This window comes from Podarcis tiliguerta (genome assembly GCF_965153285.1).
Source record: "Podarcis tiliguerta genome assembly, chromosome: 1".
NCBI lineage: Eukaryota > Metazoa > Chordata > Lepidosauria > Squamata > Lacertidae > Podarcis > Podarcis tiliguerta.
Window position 1 is genome coordinate 5,493,304 of NC_139534.1, and position 19,771 is coordinate 5,513,074.

Consider the following 19,771-nt stretch of genomic DNA (forward strand, 5'->3'; position numbering starts at 1 on the left):
AATCCCCGCGACAGGGTGAGCTCCCGTTGCTCGGTCCCTGCTCCTGCCAACCTAGCAGTTCGAAAGCACACAGTGCAAGTAGAGAAATAGGCACCACTCTGGCGGGAAGGTAAACGTTTCCATGTGCTGCTCTGGTTCGCCAGAATTGGCTTAGTCATGCGGGCCACATGACCCGGAAGGTGTACGCCGGCTCCCTCTGCCAATAAAGCAAGATGAGTGCCGCAACCCCAGAGTCGGTCACGACTGGACCTAATGGTCAGGGGTCCCTTTACCTTTATACCCTTTTAAATGTGGTTGTGGGAGTGGATGGGGGAAGAGGAGTTATTGGTTAGTGGCTTTTTGTTCTTGTTTTTATTACGTACTTTGGTGTTTTTATCTTGTATTTTCATGCTGTGAGATCTACGGATGTATACTCCTCGGCGATATATAAATTTAATTAATCATAATCATAAATATTGTTTAGTTATGACATATGTACACATCGCCCTCAGGGCGCTGCACAGCATAGAAACACAAAATAAAAGTCGTAAAATTTAAAGATTTAATGATTTACGATGTTAAGGAGACTAAGTTATACAAAGAGGTTAAAATTAAGACAAGGATTAATTAAGACAGAGGATAGGGACTTGCTGATCAAATAGGTGTTTTGGAATACAGTGAAGGGAGGTTTGGGGAAGTCGAGAAACAAGTAAATGAAAGAAATATCATAAAGATGAAACTGTTTTTATTAATGGTTTTTTTATTATTATTATTCTGTTGGTTTTGTGTTGTGTTGTATTGTGTATTTTTTTTTTTTTTTTTGCTTTCTTCTTTTTTAGTTTTGTTCTGTTTTACTTTTTGTGTAAAAAAACCCAAAATAAAAATACAAAATGCTTAATAAAGGCGAAGAGGCAGCATGGCCCACCCATCACTTCCTTGCTCTTCTGCCTTAGTGTTTGGGGGGGGGGGGGCATAGCAGCAGCAGCAGCAGAGCAGGTAGGCAGCCCGGCGGGGGGGGGACCGGAGACAGCCCCCCCCAGGAGTCACGTGGCTGCTGCCCCGCGGGCCGCCCTCGCCCCCTCCGCCTCCGGGCGTTCCCATAGCAACCTCCCGGGGCGCCTCCGCCGCCGCGGGCCTGGCTGGGCCTGGCGCCCCGTTGCTAAGCAGCGCCTGGAGCAAGAGGCGAAGGCTGCGGCTGTGGCCGTGCAAAACCCGGAGCCCGGCGGGGGCGGCTTGGCTTCGTGCGGAAAGAGCCTTCTAACAAGCCGCCCCCCCCCTTCTAGGAACAGGGTCCGCGGCGCCCCACTTCGTCGAGCCCGCCAGGAAGGGAAGTCGGGGCCGCCGCCGCCATGTCCCACAAGTAAGTGCGACTCTGCCCCGGCGCCTGGCTCGCTCGCGGCGAGAAGGAGGCTGGCTCGCTCCTCGGGGCCCAGAAGCCTCTTTCCTAGCAGAGGCGCCTCCGAGGAAGGGCCCGATCCCGGCAGAGTTCAGCCTCTGGTTCGCCCCAAGGGAAAACTCTCCCCTAGGTGCATATTTGTAAGAGACACGTATTACAGTACGATTCAGGAGCTCAAGTGCTCCTTGAAGATGATCCGAATAGCTGGGTCGCTTTGCACGGAAGAAGGCAATCCGAAATTACTTTGGCCTTTCAACGTCGTCATCACAAATACTCTGAATTCTGCCTAGAACCAACTTTGAAGCCAGTGCAGCTGTTCCATTAGGCGAGCCATGCTCTGAAAAGTTTCCCCCGTTAACATTCTGGACCAAGGAGTTGCCCAGTTTCAAATGCACCCCTTATGTAAAGTGCAATGCAATAATCAAGATCTGCTTCCTCCAGAAACAGGTGTCATTGGCACACCCATTTCAGCTGGGCCAAGGCCCTCTGGCTGTAGCTGACTCTTGGGCATCCAGGGTCAAAGCCAGGTGCAAAAAAAACCACTAAGCCACAGACCTGCATTTTGGGGGGGGGGGGGCGGTAATCCCATTCAACATTGGTTAAATGTAAGTACCTGTGGATCCCATCGGACTTGGTTAAGGTTACCAGACGTCCCCGTTTCCTGGGGACAGTCCCCAGATTTACAAGTCAGTCCCCATACAAAATCCATTGAAGCTGAAAAGTGTCCCCAGATTCATTGAAAAATATCTGGTAACCTTAGACTTGGTGCTGCTTACTTCTAAGTAGACATGAATAGGGTTGCACTATTTGCCACATTTTACTTCATTCTCTTTGTATGTACTAAAGTGTTCTCTTCCCCAACCCCCCAACCCACTTTATTAGCACTTACAATAAAATGTGGGCGGAAGCCCAGGAGTCCCTCAACTGCTTGTTACAGAAGGAGATAGAAGAGAAATCCCACAAACCACTGAAAGATCGCCAAGTAGTGTTTCAAATGCTAGGCACTTTCTACGTCAAGTATGTGCAGATATTTCGAAATTTGGAAGCTGCTTACGACCAGATTGTTCACCCACAAAAGCGTTTAATTATTCGGCAAATGCTTGATGGAGTAATGGGTCGTATTTTGGAGTTAAAGAATGAAATGGTGGAGCTGGAGTTGTCAGAATATCATTACTTTGATGACATTTTACAAGATCTTAAGCTGGCTCCTGTAAGTATAGTCCCTTCATGTTGCTTTTCATATTGTAGAATCAAATCCTAAATAACTGTTTGTTTTCTTTAAATAGCTGACTTTTGTTCATCTTAATATAGCTGTCCAATTGTTCTCAGTTGTAAAAATCACGTGAAAAAAATTCAAAGAGCCCCACTCCATTGAATACTTGGTTCTTGGTTCCACTTCCATTTTTCAACTATAGTATGTGAGGTTTTTTCAGTTTCACCATAGAAATGCAAAAAGCTGCTCCAACCCACAGCAGGTTAAATCTAAGCCCTGGCTACCAAGTGCAAAGAAGATAGTAAGGATGGACCTAAGCGGAGACATATCACCTTCACCTGTAATCAAGGAACACATACAAAAACTGGGCTTCAGTGAGTTGGGGTGGGGGGAGCTGATAATACCCCCGCAAGCCTCATTGAGAATCACGGATTTAATTTATTTCTCTCATACAGCTCCACCTGTTGCCCACATCGTGAACTGCATCAAACTTTCATTTTAAAAAAGATGTTAAACTGTAAATTCACCACATAAGCTATGTTTACATTCTTCACACAAAGCTACCTTTACAAAAGATGGCTACTGAGAACCTTCAGATTGCTCCTTGAGAACCCCTAAGTTCCAAAAGCAGTTTTCAAAAGACTCTTTCACCAGGGTGGTTTGAGGGAAAATAGCCTATCAGTGGTGCATCCCCTGTACTAAGGGTTAGCAAACCATAAATGTCTCATTCTTCTCCCACATGCAGAAATACCCACATCTGTGTCTTTGGCTAGCCCTGATCCGTGTAAGCACTTTATCCAAGCAAGAAATACAATACATTAAAGAAATTGTATAGCTAATTTCTAGACAACATATTGAAGTTATAGCATTCTCTTATTTTACCTGTAAAGGCAGATTACCAAGATAGTATTTGTGAGTGATGTTCAAATATAAATAACACAGCTTTGGCATTCTACAGCCTATTATGTTAGTATAAGTTGCTCTTTCCAACAGTGGGTTGCACTTAAGGATTTCTTATGCAATAATTAGTAATGAATAAGTACACTCAACAGGTATCTTCTGTACTGCAGCCCGATGCAGTACCTTTTGTGCTTTTATTAGCATCTTCAAGTGTTCATATATCACATTATCTTGTTGATTTATATCCCATTTCATAGCCGAGCACTCAGTATAAGACAACTGAAAGGCAACATAACCAGATTCAGGAATCCCTTCATTGGGATTATATATTGCTGAAATAAGTTAAGACAATTGCAGAATAATAGCAACTTTTATGCACATCCATAATTCAGCATTCCCAGAAATGTATGTTTAATTGGGCACTTTTGACTGTTTTGTAGAGAAATTGTATTCATTGAATGACCAGCATGATTTACAAAATTAACTTTTCCTCTCCAATAGGAAAACATTGAAATTCCAATCCCAAGGTACTTTATTAAGGAGAAAATAAAGGTGTTGAAAGAGAGGGAGAAAATCCTTGCTCAGATAATGCTTGATGCTGGGATGTATGATGGCGAACCTGTGAGTATATCTGTGTCATCAGTTCAGGCAGGGCTGCTGCAAGAGATGGTTCTACCTCCTGCTGTCCTCTTCTTCCTCTGCTGCCATTGCTGACCCATTCCTATTCCTATTCATCTTCTCCACCCTTGTTTATCTGATGCCTTAGTGGTGATAGCAGAGGCAGTTTCTCTTCCAGTCCCTGCTCTTCACTTACTCACTCTTGGAAGGGCCAAGAGCATCCTTCCTCGCAGCCAGGCCTTCTGGGAGAGGTGCCAGGAGAGTGCCTGCGCTGCCATCAGTGCAGTGTCTAGAATTCATCCTTAAACCTAGTAAAGAAAGATGTCGAGCGTACTTTAAAATGTTATAACATTTCCAAAGTTTAAAGCACAGTTTTAGCGACTGTGGCAAACCACAGTGATGTCTCTTGGCCACCTTGGCCGGAATATATTGCATTGAGTAACGACTCCTAAGGCCTCCCAGGTTGGGTGACCAGGGATACCAGCCGTAGCAGGAGGGCCAGCTGGTGAGATAACCAGGCAATAATAAGGCGGGCTAGGCGGTGGTCCAGGAATGCTCCAGTTTGCACCTGAGAGGTGTATGGGGTATTGGGGAGGGGTAGTGCCTCTGTGGGGGGAACACCTTTGTTCACCTTTTGCCCCCACCCTGCACTCAGCTCTCACCTGTGGCTCCTGGAAGCTGTCAGCCACACCCCAGGAAATGCCTTTGACTGGCCGGCTAAACCAGGTGAGGGTGGCTGATGCCTCTCAAACCCTCAGTGAGTTAGGGGCTTCCGCTACATGCAAAGAGAGGCTCTGGCGCATTGAGCAGACGAGACCAACAGTGGACCCAGTGGTCAGGAAGGTGGATTCTGCATGTGCTGTAGAGGGAAGTGAGGGGCAGACGTGGCTCATCAACCTGGCAAAGGAGCCCTCTAGGAGAAGGAAAGCTCTGATTTTAAACCTCTGCTGACTTGTGGGAGAAGAAAAGGCTAAGGAGCAAATCCGACACAAATCTGGAATGGAGTCCTTAAGACAGTTGGACAGTAGGCCACTTTCTGGCAACTCCCGCAGTCTTGATGGTGCCAAATGTCTTACTCTGATTTCCTTTGGGCTCCATCAGCGAGGCTGAGAGGGGTTTTGCCCAGGACCTCCATACACGCTGCATCCTGGAGCAGTCACTTTGGTGCTGCTAATGCAGCGGTTTGACTTCACCCCTGGAGGTGCACTCCATTTTCTCTTGAGACAGATGGATGCCACTCAGCACCACCTGAAATAGTTGTCTCATTCTGCCACATGATTAGACCAACTCTTAATACAGGGATAGTGGTAGATTCTGGAGCACCCAAGGAAGGCCCATGATCCATTCACCTCTTACATCTGTCATCCTGTTTCTGAGTCCTCACAGCATACCTTTCCCTGCAGGAGTGCTAGACATTTGGACAGAGAGCAGATATTAGGATTTTTAGGTAACAAAGTTATCTTGTTTCCTGAGTTGATGGAGACAAAGCAAAATTATGATCCAGGAATGGGGAGTGCTGTCAGTTGGTTGCATGATTACTGTATCCTAGACAGATATTCCTGTTAGTATTTCCCCCTCTGGTAAATTATAAATGGTGAGCCCCTTCATTCAGGAGTGTGTTGCTTTTATTGTCTTATATAATGCACCATGTAAATGGTCCAATACAAAAATAATATTATAAAATAACCTGTTTAGATCAGGCTGTGAATTATCTTGGAATTCTTTTTAAAAAAATGCTTTATTGATTTTAAAAACAAAACAAAACAGTCAACAAAAACAATCCAAAATCGATACATATTACAAATTTTTTTTAGATTCATACATACGGTAACTAATTCCAACATGACTTTCATTGTGGTTCTTATATTACATTTTCTCCTATACACTTTCCTTTCTCTCTCCTAAGTTATTTCAGTTGTATTGGTTTTGTAAAATTCTCTTACTTCATGCAGAAGTCAATTCAGGCCTGCCAAAGAATTTAGATTTTTACAATGTTCTTTTAGTTATACTCTGTAAATGCCCCAGTCTCTATTAAATATCTGATCTGTATCATCTCAGAGTCTTGCTGTCATTCTTGCTAGCTCTGCATATTCTAACATTTTGGTCTGCCAATCTGATTTGGAAGGAATTGAGTCTCCTTTCCATCCTTTTCCCATTAGAATTCTTGCTGCTGCTATTGCATACATAAAAATTCTTCTTAATTTTTTCGGAATTTCATTACTCATTATACCCAGCAGAAAGGCTTCAGGCTTCTTAGGGAAGGAACATTTAAATATTTTCTGAAGCTCATTATATATTGTATCCCAGAATTCCTTTTTTTTTTTTTTTTTTTTTTTTGCAGTTCCACCACATGTGGATCCTCGTGCCTTCCACTTCCCTGCATCTCCAACAAATGCTTTACCTGGTTTTATACATTTTGGCCAATTATACAGGTGTTAGATACCATCAGTAAAGCATTTTCATGAAATTCTCTTTCAAATCATAGCACGCAGTGAATTTCAGGTCCTCCCTCCATAACCTTTCCCATGATTCCATTTGGCTATTGTAACCAAAATCTCTGGCCCATTGGGCCGTAACTGATTTTACTTCTTCCTCCTTGACCTCCCAGTCAAGGAGAAGTCTGTACATTTTAAGAGAGCGGGGTTTTTTTAATTAAATCTTTCTTGAGTCTTGAAAGTTCTGTGGAAAAGCCTTTTGTTCATTTGCAACCAATCTGTTAAATGGGTTCGGATTTCTTCCAATTTTTTAAATTTTAGCCTATTTTCCTTTTCTTCCAATAAATCTTGGTGAGTTGACAATTACCTCTCGTGTTTTTTTCTTTACCGAGAATGCTTCTGTTGGGGATAGCCTCCATGGCGTTTTTGGCTCTAGTAAGTCCTTATACTTAGCCCACGCCATATATAACGATTTCCAAACCATGTGGTTCAAGAAGCCTTTTCATATCCTAGATAAGCATGCCAACCGTACTGATTATCGAATCATTCCAGATCCAGCAAATCAGTGTTTTGTAGCGTCAACCATTCCCAGATCTAGGAGAGACAAGCTGCCTCATGATAGAGTTTCAGATCTGGCAGTAACATCAGTTAATAGCTTGTGCTTAATCCTGGAGTTTTTACCCTGTCAGATAAATCTTGAGATGTCCCTCTGCCAATCTTTGAAACAGCTTGCTCCCCCTGATCATGGGAATTGATTGGAACAGAAAGATCATTTTTGGGAGCGCATTCATTTTTATTGTAGAAATTCTTCCCCCAAAGGAGATGTTTAACCTGCTCCAAATCTCAAAATAATTTTTTAACTCCTTCCAGGTCTTAACGTACCGTACTTTTCCGTGTATAAGACTAGGGTTTTTTTACTAAAAAATAATGTTAAAAAGGGGGGGGGGGTAGTCTTATACACGGGGTCATGTTATACACAGTATATACACATAAATACAGTAATTATCCTGAAATAGAATAATATTTTTTGCCATGAGCCATATACCCAGGTATTATTTTTTTTTTTTTTTTTGCTAATTTCCAAACCACAAATTTCTTGTAATTCACTTTTTTCCTGGATCCCCATATTTTTTACCAGTAATTTCGGTTTTTTGCTATTGAGTTTAAAACCCGCCACCTGCCTGAATTCGTTCATCGGTTCCAACAGTCTTGTTAAATTTTCTTTTGGGTTTTCTGTGGTTATAATGAGGTCATCTGCAAAAGCTTTTAATTTGTAGGATTTTCCCCATACTACTATACCTCTTATCCTCTCGTCCTCTATTATTTTCCTATTCAGGGTTTCTAATACTAGAATAAATAGCGGTGGGGACAGTGGGCACCCTTGCCTTGTCCCCTTCATTATGTTGCAACTATCTGTGATATTGCTGTTAATGATAAGTTTGACTCGCTGCTCCAAATATATTGCCTCTATTCCTCTGCAAAATGCTTCTCCAAGACCCATTAAGTTAACTTGTGTTTTCATAAAGCTCCAAGAGATGTTGTCAAATGCCTTTTCTGCATCTACTAGCATAAGTACTGCTGGTTTTCTGTTTCTAGCTTCTAGGTATTCTATTCTATTAATAAGGTTTCTTATATTGTCATTTATCTGTCGTCCGGGAAGGAAGTCTGCTTGGTCCTCATGGATTATTTCTCTCAGGGTCTTTTTTAGTCTTTCCGCTAAGATGGCTGCAAAGAGTTTGTAATCGTTATTAAGTAATGAAATTGATCTGTAGTTTGAGATGAGTGTTAAGTGTGTCCACTATTTGGGGATTAGCGTTCTGTATTGGTTTCCTTCCAAGTCTCTGGTATTTTTCCTTTGGTTAGTATATCGTTCATCACTTCTTTTAAAGGTTGAGATATAGCTTCTTTCATTTTCTTGTAATAGCAGGCTGACAGTCCATCCAGCCCTGGCAACTTCCCTGATTTCGCATTCCTGATTACCTTGCAATCCACATGCATTATTTTTCTTGTTAGTTATAAATAATGTACTTATACATAGATTTTCTAACAGGGGTTTGGAAGAAGCAGGAAGTTTATGCATGTAAATTTTAATAAAACGTAGTAGAAGTTACTGACATTGCTGAAGTTTGTAATGTCTTCCTCCTTCTTCTAAACCTTAGGGTTTTTTTAATTTGTAACATTTGCCTTTAATCTGAGGCAAACATTACAGCCTTGTGAGCCGTTCTGTGGTGCACATTGTCATCTGAGTCAAAAGGACACTTCTTCCCATGTCTCCCTCCTGCCTTCATAGGTTCTAGAGAACCTGGGAAATGTTTCCAGGGTGTCTGACATCCACTGAAAGGACTTTGGTGTGCTGAAAAGCTTCCCATGGCTTCTGATACCTAGTATGCTGCCATAGCAGCAAAGAAAAAGTGGGGAGCATAAATGCAGGAGTATAAAATACATGCATTCTGATGGAATTTTGTGCACCTGACACATTTCTGCAAAGAAATAGGAAAGAGCGACGTTGTTTAATTGGAATTCCTCTTGGACAGGATAAAGACAATGTATTTATTTTTGTCCTATGCTTCCATTTTATGTTATAGAAAAAAGATGTGAAGCTCATGTCCTTAGAAGAAGCGATTAGAACCATTCAAATAGCTGAGCGGGCTCGTCAGGGCCGACTCCGGGCTACATTCATGAAGCAAATCTATCTGGAAGAAAAGAGAGAGAGGCTAGCCAGGCTTACGGGTGAGAAAGGCCTAGATATAGATGGTGCTGTGTTATTCATTCAGAAGGTAAAATATCTTCTTTTTAATCAGAGATATATTGCTATGAAAATGGAATGCATGTTTAGTTGCCTTTGGAAAAAGAGAATAATCTATATTTAAACTAGTAATCCACAATCTCTTCTAATCCTGGCATGCTTTGTTCATTGACTTGGTTTTTCTGAGATGTTTTTAGAGGTCTCTTGGAGAAAGCTCGGGGTTCTTTATGAAAGTTCTGTAAGAAAAAGCTTGGAAAGCCTGGATCTGTGATAATCCCTTATTCTGCTGCCAATAGCTTCCTGCTGTCATTACTTCTTCCTGCTCCTCAAATGTGCTACCACCTCCCTTACCAGGGTTGTGTGGCTCTGGAGGCAGCAGCTTCTGGTGAGGTCTTGTGGAACTCCTGCAAGATCTTTCTGGAAGCTGCCACCGCACAACTGTGGTGCTGGAGGGTGACAATAGAATCATAGGACTCTGCTAGATTGGTAAAGAAAAAGTGTTTTATATGTGTTGTTTATGCATTATAACACTGTGACACCAGATGGCGCTGTGGAGTTCCATTTTTTCCCAACGCGATTTCTCATACAGTGGTACCTTGGTTTGCATACGTCTTGGATTACAAACACGTCAAACCCAGAAGTGGTGTCCCGGTTTGCAATCTTTTTTTGGATTACAACCCGTTTTTTGGGGGGATTACAAACAATTTTTTTTTGAGGCCCCATTGGTGAAAGCGCGCCTTGGGTTACAACCTGTTTTGGTTTACAAATGGACCTCCGGAACGGATTATGGCTGTAAAGCAAGGTACCACTGTACACAGTTTGCAACACATTTAATTGAAATGTTTCTTTGATGTGTCTAGATCTGGCCATAGAATCTTAGAGCTGGAAGATACCCCCAAGGGTCATCTAGTCCAACCCCCTGCAATCCAGGAATCCTAGCTAAAGAACCCCTGACAGATGGCCAACCAACCTCTGCTTTAAAACCTTCAAGGAAGGAGAATCCACAACCTCCTGAGGGAGACCGTTCTACTGTGGAACAGCTCTTGCTGTCAGAAAGTTCCTCCAGATGTTTAGTCGGACTCTCCTCTCTTCTAACTTGAAGCATTGGTTTGAGTCCTGCCTTCTAGGTCAGGAGAAAGCAAGCTTGCTCCACCTTCCATGTGACAGCCCTTCAGAGATTTGAAGATGGCTATAATATCTCCTCTGAGGCTCCTCTTTTCCAGGCTAAACATACCCAGCTCCTTCAACTGTTCCTCATAAGGCTTGGCTATTAGACCCTTGATCATCCTAGGTGCCTCCTCTGCACACGTTCTATGCTCCAGAGTATGCTTTGACACACCCAGGCACTATAGTTTTCTGTTCTTCCTGGCTCAGTTGATTGAGCCAGGAGGAACTGGGGGAAACAACAACTCCAAGACAATGGATTCTACAATACTGAAATCTGCTGTGACGTTGCCAAACAGCTGTTTGGTGAGCTGTTTGTTTCTCTGATAAAAATGGCATCTTTGGCAGGATAGGGGCACTTACAACAATAGGGAAGAATTGTAAATTGCCAAAAATATTCTGCTCACTTAACAATTTTTAGTAAACAAATATATCAGGTAACTTATAAGATATAAAGAAAGATATATCATAATATTGTAATATTTGTAAGAAGTCGTGTCACTGAATGCATTCAAGGGATGGTACTTGAAGCCACCAGGATTCATGTCTTCAAATCTTCCTTGTAACCCTCGACTGACTGGGAATATTTCAAATGAAAGCTGAGTTGCCTTTGTTTTTAAATGAAAAACTTGTGATAATATTGAAGGAGTAAGCTTCCTAAGACATTGAATGGCAAACAGATTTTTTATGCCTAGAAGAATGGGCAACCACAGCCCTGTGGAGCACATGCAGCCCCTGAAACAGCTGGAAAACCCATGGGCTCTTGCTAGAAGATCGAAAAACATTCTAGTTTTTATTTAAAAATATAAATCCAACCCTCATATTTGCAGAAAATGTGTTATGGGAAAATTGTTCTTGATATCAATCAATGTAAATATGTATGGGTGATGTTATTTATCCTTGGAGCAGACTCATTGGGGGAAAATTATTAATTTGAATGTGTCTACCCTGAGTATGAATTAGTTGGATGTTACCCTATGATCGTAAAACGCTTTTTGATGAAAGCTTAAGAATTTCCTTCAATTCTTACAACTGTACATTACTTCTGCATTTGAAAAGTATTTTTGTGGAAAAAGGATGTAGCTTCAATGATTAAGTCATTTCTTTACATAGCATTTGTGTGCATAGTGTTGTGCAAAATTATTTGAAAAGACAGAGAGAAATAAAGGATTAAAATGGGTTAAAAGATAAATCATACAAATTCCAAATGAATTCACAGAATTATCACCTCCAAATTACACTACAAACAAAGCAGGAAAGATTAAGACCCAATGCCAAAACCCCCAGATGGTAACTGTTAATGATACATTGCTAGATTTGGAGTCTGTTTTTTCCTTCCTCTATTTGTTTTTCCCCTTGCTGCTGTGCAGGAAGTTGTAAAAAGGGCAATTAATCTCATTAGGTTTGTATTCCAAATTCAGCTTTGGCGTGGATATGCCCAGTGGAAGAAAAGTTTGAAACTCAGAGAAGAAGAAATGGTATTTCTAGGGATGGTGAGTCTTCATGTACCTTTCCTTCCAATTTGCCATTTTAAATAATTCCAGATTTCAGATGCTATCAAATGGGTGTTCTAAAACTCTGTGTTATAAAGGTTACCTGCTAACAAGAATAAATGTCTACATCAAAACAGTTCCCAGTTGTCATTACAAATACTGTATACCTAACCAAAATAAGAACAGAAAAGTGATAATTTGGGTCAGGGGTGAATGTAGTATATCACTACTACCACTAAGTGGCAAATGAGGAGAGAAATGTCAGCTGCACAGCTGCTCCTTAAGTCATCACCTAACATTGATGATACAGGGATGTGGATGGCGCTGTGGGTAAAACCTCAGCGCCTAGGACTTGCCGATCGTCAGGTCGGCGGTTCGAATCCCCGCGGCGGGGTGCGCTCCCGTTGCTCGGTCCCAGCGCCTGCCAACCTAGCAGTTTGAAAGCACTCCTGGATGCAAGTAGATAAATAGGGACCGCTTACCAGCGGGAAGGTAAACGGCGTTCTGTGTGCTGCGCTGGCTCGCCAGATGCAGCTTGTCACGCTGGCCACGTGACCCGGAAGTGTCTGCAGACAGCGCTGGCCCCCGGCCTCTTGAGTGAGATGGGCGCACAACCCTAGAGTCGGACACGACTGGCCCGTACGGGCAGGGGTACCTTTACCTTTAACATTGATGATAGAGTAGCTTCTCTCCTACACCAGTACTGAATATGACTCATTTAAGTTAATAAATATTACAATTTCCTTTGATATCTGTGCACAGTCCTTGCTATGTTTTGCCTGTCTTTCTGTCACTTCCGGAGGTAGCACTCAGGGAGGATTCCCATAGCGCTTAGTAGAACCGACACTTTGTTGCCCCAGGGCAGAAGCATCTTGCATCTCAGGGGAAGGGACTGCTCATTCCCCACACTTCATCCATTTATTTCTTAACCATGGTATACCACTTGTTGTAGGAGAAAACATCACAGTGGAATTTTAAAAAGGTAAAACAATAAAATTATCTCTAAAGATTTTACAGCCATAATTTAAAGCTGCAATAGAATAGACTAAAACAGATTAAAGCTGTTTGGCAGGGGCCAAAAAGAACACAGCAAAGTCACTGGCACTGATACTCCTAGTGCATGTGAGAGCGAGGAAAGAAGAGAAGAAGAGTTTGGATTTGATATCCCGCTTTATCACTACCCGAAGGAGTCTCAAAGCGGCTAATGTTCTCCTTTCCCTTCCTCCCCCACAACAAACACTCTGTGAGGTGAGTGGGGCTGAGAGACTTCAGAGAAGTGTGACTGGCCCAAGGTCACCCAGCAGCTGCATGTGGAGGAGCGGAGATGCGAAACCCGGTTCCCCAGATCACGAGACTACCGCTCTTAACCACTACACCACATTGGCTCCTATTGAACCCCATGGGAATCTTTGCATGGGTACTTCTCCCATACGGTATACCTACAGAAATGAGGTTAAGAATAAAAATTACAAGCAGGTTTTAATGTGCTATTTATTCCAAACCAATCTTGTAAATGACATTGATGTGATTGAAGAGCATATCAAAAGTTGGATCAATGGTACTTCTCATAGTCATACACCCCTGCCACCCACTAGAAATGATTTGGATATTGTTGTTGTTATTTATTATTATTATCACTGCCCAACATTTAAAGAAAGCTTCCTCTGCCTAATGGGTTTCTGAAAAATATTCGAAGAGTGGCGAAAAATACTCTCTAAATGTGTGAGAAAGAAAGATACTTAGCATTAACACAATTTCTATCAACAATTTCTGTCTCACTCCCCACCCATATGTAATTGCAAGGAACCAGGGTGGGAAAAGGAAGATGACTCCTTTAAACCATAGGCTGATGCCTTCCCATTGGTAGAGGAATGTGTCCTGCTAAATCATAATTAATTAATTAATTAAATATTTATACCCTGCCCATCAGGCTGGGTTTCCCCAGCCACTCTGGGCAGCTTACATCATAACTAAAAACATAATAAAAATATCAAGCATTAAAAACCTCCTGATACAGGGCTGCTTTCAGATGTCCTCTGAATGTTGTCTAATTCTTTATCTCCTTGACATCTGAAGGGAGGGCGCCACCGCCAAGAAGGCCCTCTGATGAACCAGGGAAGTGGACGCTAGTCTAGATATGCTAGATTTAAATCACTTAGTGTCTTGCCAGTCAATTAATATCCAGTAAAGAGAGTATGGGTGGGATTAATTCAGAATAAAAATGGCCTTTTGTTATTCATAAGTCCTGGTTGTGATCCTCTTTAAGATCATGTTCTCTTCCATGAACACTTGGGGAACCTGGTAGGTCTCATGCACGTTCGTGTTGGTGTTCATGTGGGGTGGGGCAGCAGGTAGTGATCAAGCCCCCTTTGATATATGATTGTACCAGCATATTTTTTTTTATTACTATAAAATTATTTGCAGGGCTTGCTTTTCTTACGCATTCAGAGTTACATGAATTGCACATGGTCCTCTGTTGTTTTAAACTTATCCTCAAACAAATACTGACGTGTCTAGTAAGAATGACTAATTTTTCCTATGGGGGAGGAAGATACAGTGGTGCCCCGCAAGACGAATGCCTCGGAAGACGAAAAACTCGCAAGACGAAAGAGTTTTTCATTTTCTGAGTTGCTTCGCAAGACAGATTTCCCTATGGGCTTGCTTCGCAAGATGAAAACGTCTTGCGCCTTTTTTTAAAAACCGCCAATGCATTCCTATGGGAAACCGTCGATACACATTGGTGCTTCACAAGACGAAAAAACTCGTAGAACGAAAAAACTCGCAGAACGAATTAATTTCGTCTTGCAAGGCACCACTGTATTCTCATCTGGGTTGCTTCTTCTGCTCTAGGAGGCCGGACTATACAAATCAGGCCATCGTTATTCCTTGCGTGGGAGAGAGCTCCCCCCCCCCCACAGTTTTTCTGTCCTTGCTGCTCCAGGAGTCAGGGTCAAACTATGTCCTCACCTTCCCTATTTCTTAATCTAGTTTTCCTCCATCTCTCACTTCACTTTTCTTCCTTGCTTCTCTCTGCCTCTCTCCCTTGTTAAAAGCCTGTGTGGCTTTCTTGCTGGCATAATGAAGGAGCCAACTCCAGCCGGCCCAAGACCTTCAACACTCCAGAGCAGCCCTCAGCATGTAGGAGGGCCTTATTCCTTGCCAGTGGAGAGGAGAGACAAGTTTTGGATGGGTGGTGTTAGTTGCATGCAGGTCAGATATTTTGCTGTTAGCTCATGTACATGGAAACATGATTTCCTGTCTGCCTTGTATGACATGCAGACAGTCTTAGAGTGGCTGCCCAGAAAAGATACTGTTTCAAGTCCTGGAAAAAGTCAAGCCCTTCTTGACTAACTGAGCTATGGATGACCATATACAAATACTATTTTCTTAATCACTTTTAGAATGTACTTAAATGCAGCTTTTTCATGTGAAAGGACATAATTTGACCCTCAGTAACTTTTCCTCTCTGTCTCTTTTAATGTGTATCTTATATATATATATATATATATTTAATTACATGGCTTGAATAATGTATTTTATTTCCTCTTGTGCTTCAGCTAGTTAGAAAAGTAAATCTCTCCATAGAATGGCTCTCATTATAAATAATATAAACTGTGGTCAAAGAAATAATTAGATTCCTTATAGCAAAACTTCAAGCTCTATAAATAAGTAGAGCGTGAATATTCTTCAGCTCCTGCAAACGGGAAAATAAGATAGCTCAGGGGTGTCAGATGTCTGTTTCATTAAGCATATCTGAAAATGCCATTTTGGCTTTATTTATTTTCTGCAGTTACTCTCTTAGAGTTCCTTGTTGTGTTACTGATCTCATTAATCCAAACTTTGACTACTTTACATCCTTTTATACTCTAAAATAACCGTTGTTTATATATCTGCTGGTTTTTCATTTCACAAAAAAGTAGGATGCTCCCTGGAAAAAAACTTGTGTCAAATAAACTGGACCAGGACCTTTGGAATCCAGAGGACGTAGAGGAATGAAATTCTGGGGAAACCTGTTCCTTAAAGAAAGAGGAGGAGGAGATTCACATTGCATTCCAAATTTAGGAATCTTCTTGTCCCCAAGCTGCACCATGTTCAGGTGTGACAGCAAACCCCGGTCCTAAGCCCCTTTGCTCTGTATAGCTTAGCAGCACAAGCCTGGAAAAGAAAAAAAAGTTATCCTTTACAAGGATAGAGCACTATAAGACTTCTGAAGCAGGCTAGCAAGGTTTTCCTTGTTGGTGTTAAACTGCAACACTTTGCGGGAATTGGGATTGGGTGTGTGTGAAATTAGATTTTTAAAACTCCCATAGAGACAAGGCAGTTTTTTAGAGGGAGGAAGTGGGAAAAGGCACCTTTTTACTTTTCAGGAGATACGCAATCGCTAGGCGTACAAGAAATATGGATTGGTCTTATTGTACTAGTGATATAGTGAAAGCAGCTTAAAAGACACAAAATTGGTAAATTATGCATTTTCCAAAAGTGAGCAAGAGGCTGCCGCCATGCAAAAAAAGGAGCCCTATCTATCAAAGGGGTAACACCTTTGGTTGTTGTTGTTGTTTAGTCGTTCAGTTGTGTCCGACTCTTCGTGACCCCATGGACCAGAGCACGCCAGTCTTCCACTGCCACCCGCAGTTTGGTCAGATTCATGTTTGTAGCTTCGAGAACACTGTCTAACCATCTCGTCCTCTGTCGTCCCCTTCTCCTTGTGCCCTCCATCTTTCCCAACATCAGGGTCTTTTCCAGTGAGTCTTCTCTTCTCATGAGGTGGCCAAAGTATTGGAGCCTCAGCTTCACAATCTGTCCTTCCAGTGAGCACTCAGGGCTGATTTCCTTAAGAATGGATGCATTTGATCTTCTTGCAGTCCATGGGACTCTCAAGAGTTTCCTCCAGCACCATAATTCAAAAGCGTCAATTCTTCGGCGATCAGCCTTTGGCAATTCCAAAGCCTAGCTATGCCTCTGGCCACATGGGAAACCCATGTGGCCAGAGGCATAGCTAGGCTCCCATGTGCCCTTGGCCAGGAGCTGTTTCAGCGCCCGCCTTGTCCGTTTCATTCCTCTGCCAAGGCACCCAGAGCAGTGGAGTGGCCCAGGGAATGCACAGGCAGGCAGGCGGGCTCCAAACCGGAGTGGAGAGGGGCGGTTTTTGTGCCTCCCTGGGCCTGCACCTTTGGCAGGAGCCAAGCTGCCCAACCCCTAGGTATGCTCCTGCGTGTGGCAGGCCTGTTTTGAGCATGCACTGTTTTAGTAATCTCCTTTGAATGAGGGGATTACATTAGTAAAAGAGGTTTAACAGCACACCTAGAACGTTATCAAGAAAGCAGCTATTTCATTGCAACATTAGTGAATTTAGCAAGAACTCTCATTGTCATATTACATTGGTAAAATATTTCTTTATTGCATTATTGAGCACCCTACATTCAGAACTGTTGCTCTGAGTTAATTATCAGCCAACCTGCAGATTCCTAGGGCCAACACCAGAGTTTATTTTTATTTTTCAGGTGAATCGAAACTGTGACCATCATGCATGAAATCCAACGAATTCCCATTTTTAAAAATGAAAATAAGGAGTTTTTTCGAGAACAAAGCATACTTTGTGACTGATGGGCTGGAATGGTTTGTTTCATGGACTAATGTCCACTTTTGCCTTATCAATTTAAACAACAGTTTAAGACAAAGCTCATCAAACATTAGATAAGCATTTTAAGTTAATGGGCCATATAGTCCTATCATTTGACAAACACGAGAAGTGCATATTGCAGCCTATTTTTACAGAAACATCAATTATTAATAGGCATATTATTGCTGACAGAGGACCCAGCTAAATATGTGAATTTCGTTATCCTGTTTTGGGTCATTAACTGTAGGAAGCTTGTAAACATAATGGTTTCTATTCACATAGGAAACCTTCATTAAGATGTATTATTCTACTGCTGATATGACCATCACATACTACTAAATATGCAGCCTGCATCTAAGACGTATACATTTATTTTTAAATGAGTAACTGCTCATAGGGTGTGTTAACAAATTTGAAATTTGCACAACTAGGAAAAAGCTTGAACGTAACAATATGAGGCATTTCTAAAGGAAAAGCATAGGTGCAATACCTCCCAGGTTTAGGAAATCTACATAATGGGTAGAGTGTAAAAGGATCAAGTGTTTGCTTTGGTTTGAATACCCACAATCGCTTACGCACAGATTTTAGTAGGCATTCTGAAGCTTGGGGCACAATTGAAAATGGCACAATGAAAGCAGGTTATTAAGAAGAAGATGAAGAATTCAGTTCTAGGATTTCAAAAAGCCAATTTCATTTCACGTGGTACTTACAAATTCACTCATGCATCAAAATACATGGGAAAAGGCTAAGTTAAGGTGCCTACTTAAGCTTCCATGTCATGTAAGAGGGAAACACATTCTGCTGCCTCACATACTGTGCTCACGTCTAGTTTGGCCTCCACATTTCCATTTGATGCCTCAGCCACAGTCTCCTTACTCTGTTGAATGGGAGCAACACTGATCAGTAGTAAAAAAAATAATAATTGTAAGATACTTTTAAATCTAACCCTTAAATTCTGACAATCAAAGGCAAGGAGGTGTCAATAGGAACAGGTATCTCCAAGAACCTTGTTTGGAACCGTGGCAATAGAAGTTCAAAATGCATGCTTTAATTTAGAGAAGGTACCAACAAGTTCAAAAGAATGCCAGGGTGCTTCATAAGCTATGCCTAAGGAACTATATAAGGCAACATTTTTTTCTCCAGAAAAGTGAATTCTTGTCTAAGGAGAATGGAAAGGAGCACAATTCTGGCAAAACTAATAGAAGTGGGGCAGAAATTGAGGAGCATATCACAAATGCATGGAGACTAGGGAACTGAGTGAAAAAGTGATAAGAGAAGTTATTAGACTTACCAATGAATTAAAATTGATGTCACTAGGCCCAGATAACACCCATCCCAGAGTTCCAATAGGAATCAAAGGTGAAACTACTGGTTGTCTTAACAAAAGCAAGCAACTTGTTAAATTGGCTTATGTTTTAGAGGATTTAAAAATAGCCAATGTAACGTAAATGTTTTTTAAAATATCAAGAGGCAGATATGGACAATTACAGGGCAGTTAGTTTATTGTCCTAGGGAAATTGGTGGTAAACATTATTAAGTTTATCAAACATACAATAAAACATTTCTTTCTGAGTAAGGATCAGCATCACTTTTGCAAAGGAAAATCCTGCCTCAAATTTAAGTCCTTTGAGAGTATTAGCAACCACGTGGATCCAGTAGACATATTTAGACTTTCAAAAAACTTGTAACAAACTCAAAGGTTCCTGAGCGAATTAACAGTATGTACCAGTAATTCGAGGATAGACTCATGGATTGCTAACCGGTCAAAGAACAGGAAGAAGCAGGAATAATGGAGAGATGGGATCTCCTTAGCAGTGAAATGGCTACATTTATTGATGACTTCCAATTATTCTGGATACTGCGAATTTAAATTGGTTTTAAATAGCTCCCATAGCATTGCTCCAAATTGAGCAAATGGACAACTGAACACAGTACTATTTACTAGAAAGCAACAGCAGATTATTATTAGCTTCAGGCATTGCTGTCAACTTTGGGAGCATGTTGGGCTAGATGGACTAGGCGTGGGACAACTATTGCAAGCAGTGGCAACTGAAGATGCAAGCCCTCCCTTTGAATGACTGGCAGTTCTGCTGTGGTCCCTAAACTAGTCATCCATCTTCCTTCCCTAAGGCAAAAACTGCTCTTGCGGGGGGAAGCAGCTAGGAAGAGGTGGTGGCAGTGCTCTGAATTTATTGTGATGCTAGATT

The 19,771-nt window shown here is 41.8% G+C and overlaps 1 protein-coding gene across 1 annotated transcript in view; it reads left to right on the plus strand.

The window, feature by feature from the left end:
* Positions 1–1,063: 1,063 nt before the first annotated feature.
* The window catches only part of DRC11 (dynein regulatory complex subunit 11), an 85,254-nt gene continuing 66,546 nt past the window's right edge, over positions 1,064–19,771 (plus strand). The window contains exons 1-5 of the mRNA XM_083403223.1: positions 1,064–1,339; positions 2,258–2,585; positions 3,990–4,109; positions 9,127–9,318; positions 11,873–11,944. Coding sequence (XP_083259349.1) covers positions 1,329–1,339; positions 2,258–2,585; positions 3,990–4,109; positions 9,127–9,318; positions 11,873–11,944 — 723 coding nt within the window. The 5' untranslated portion in view covers positions 1,064–1,328. The remainder of the gene's footprint in view (positions 1,340–2,257; positions 2,586–3,989; positions 4,110–9,126; positions 9,319–11,872; positions 11,945–19,771) is intronic.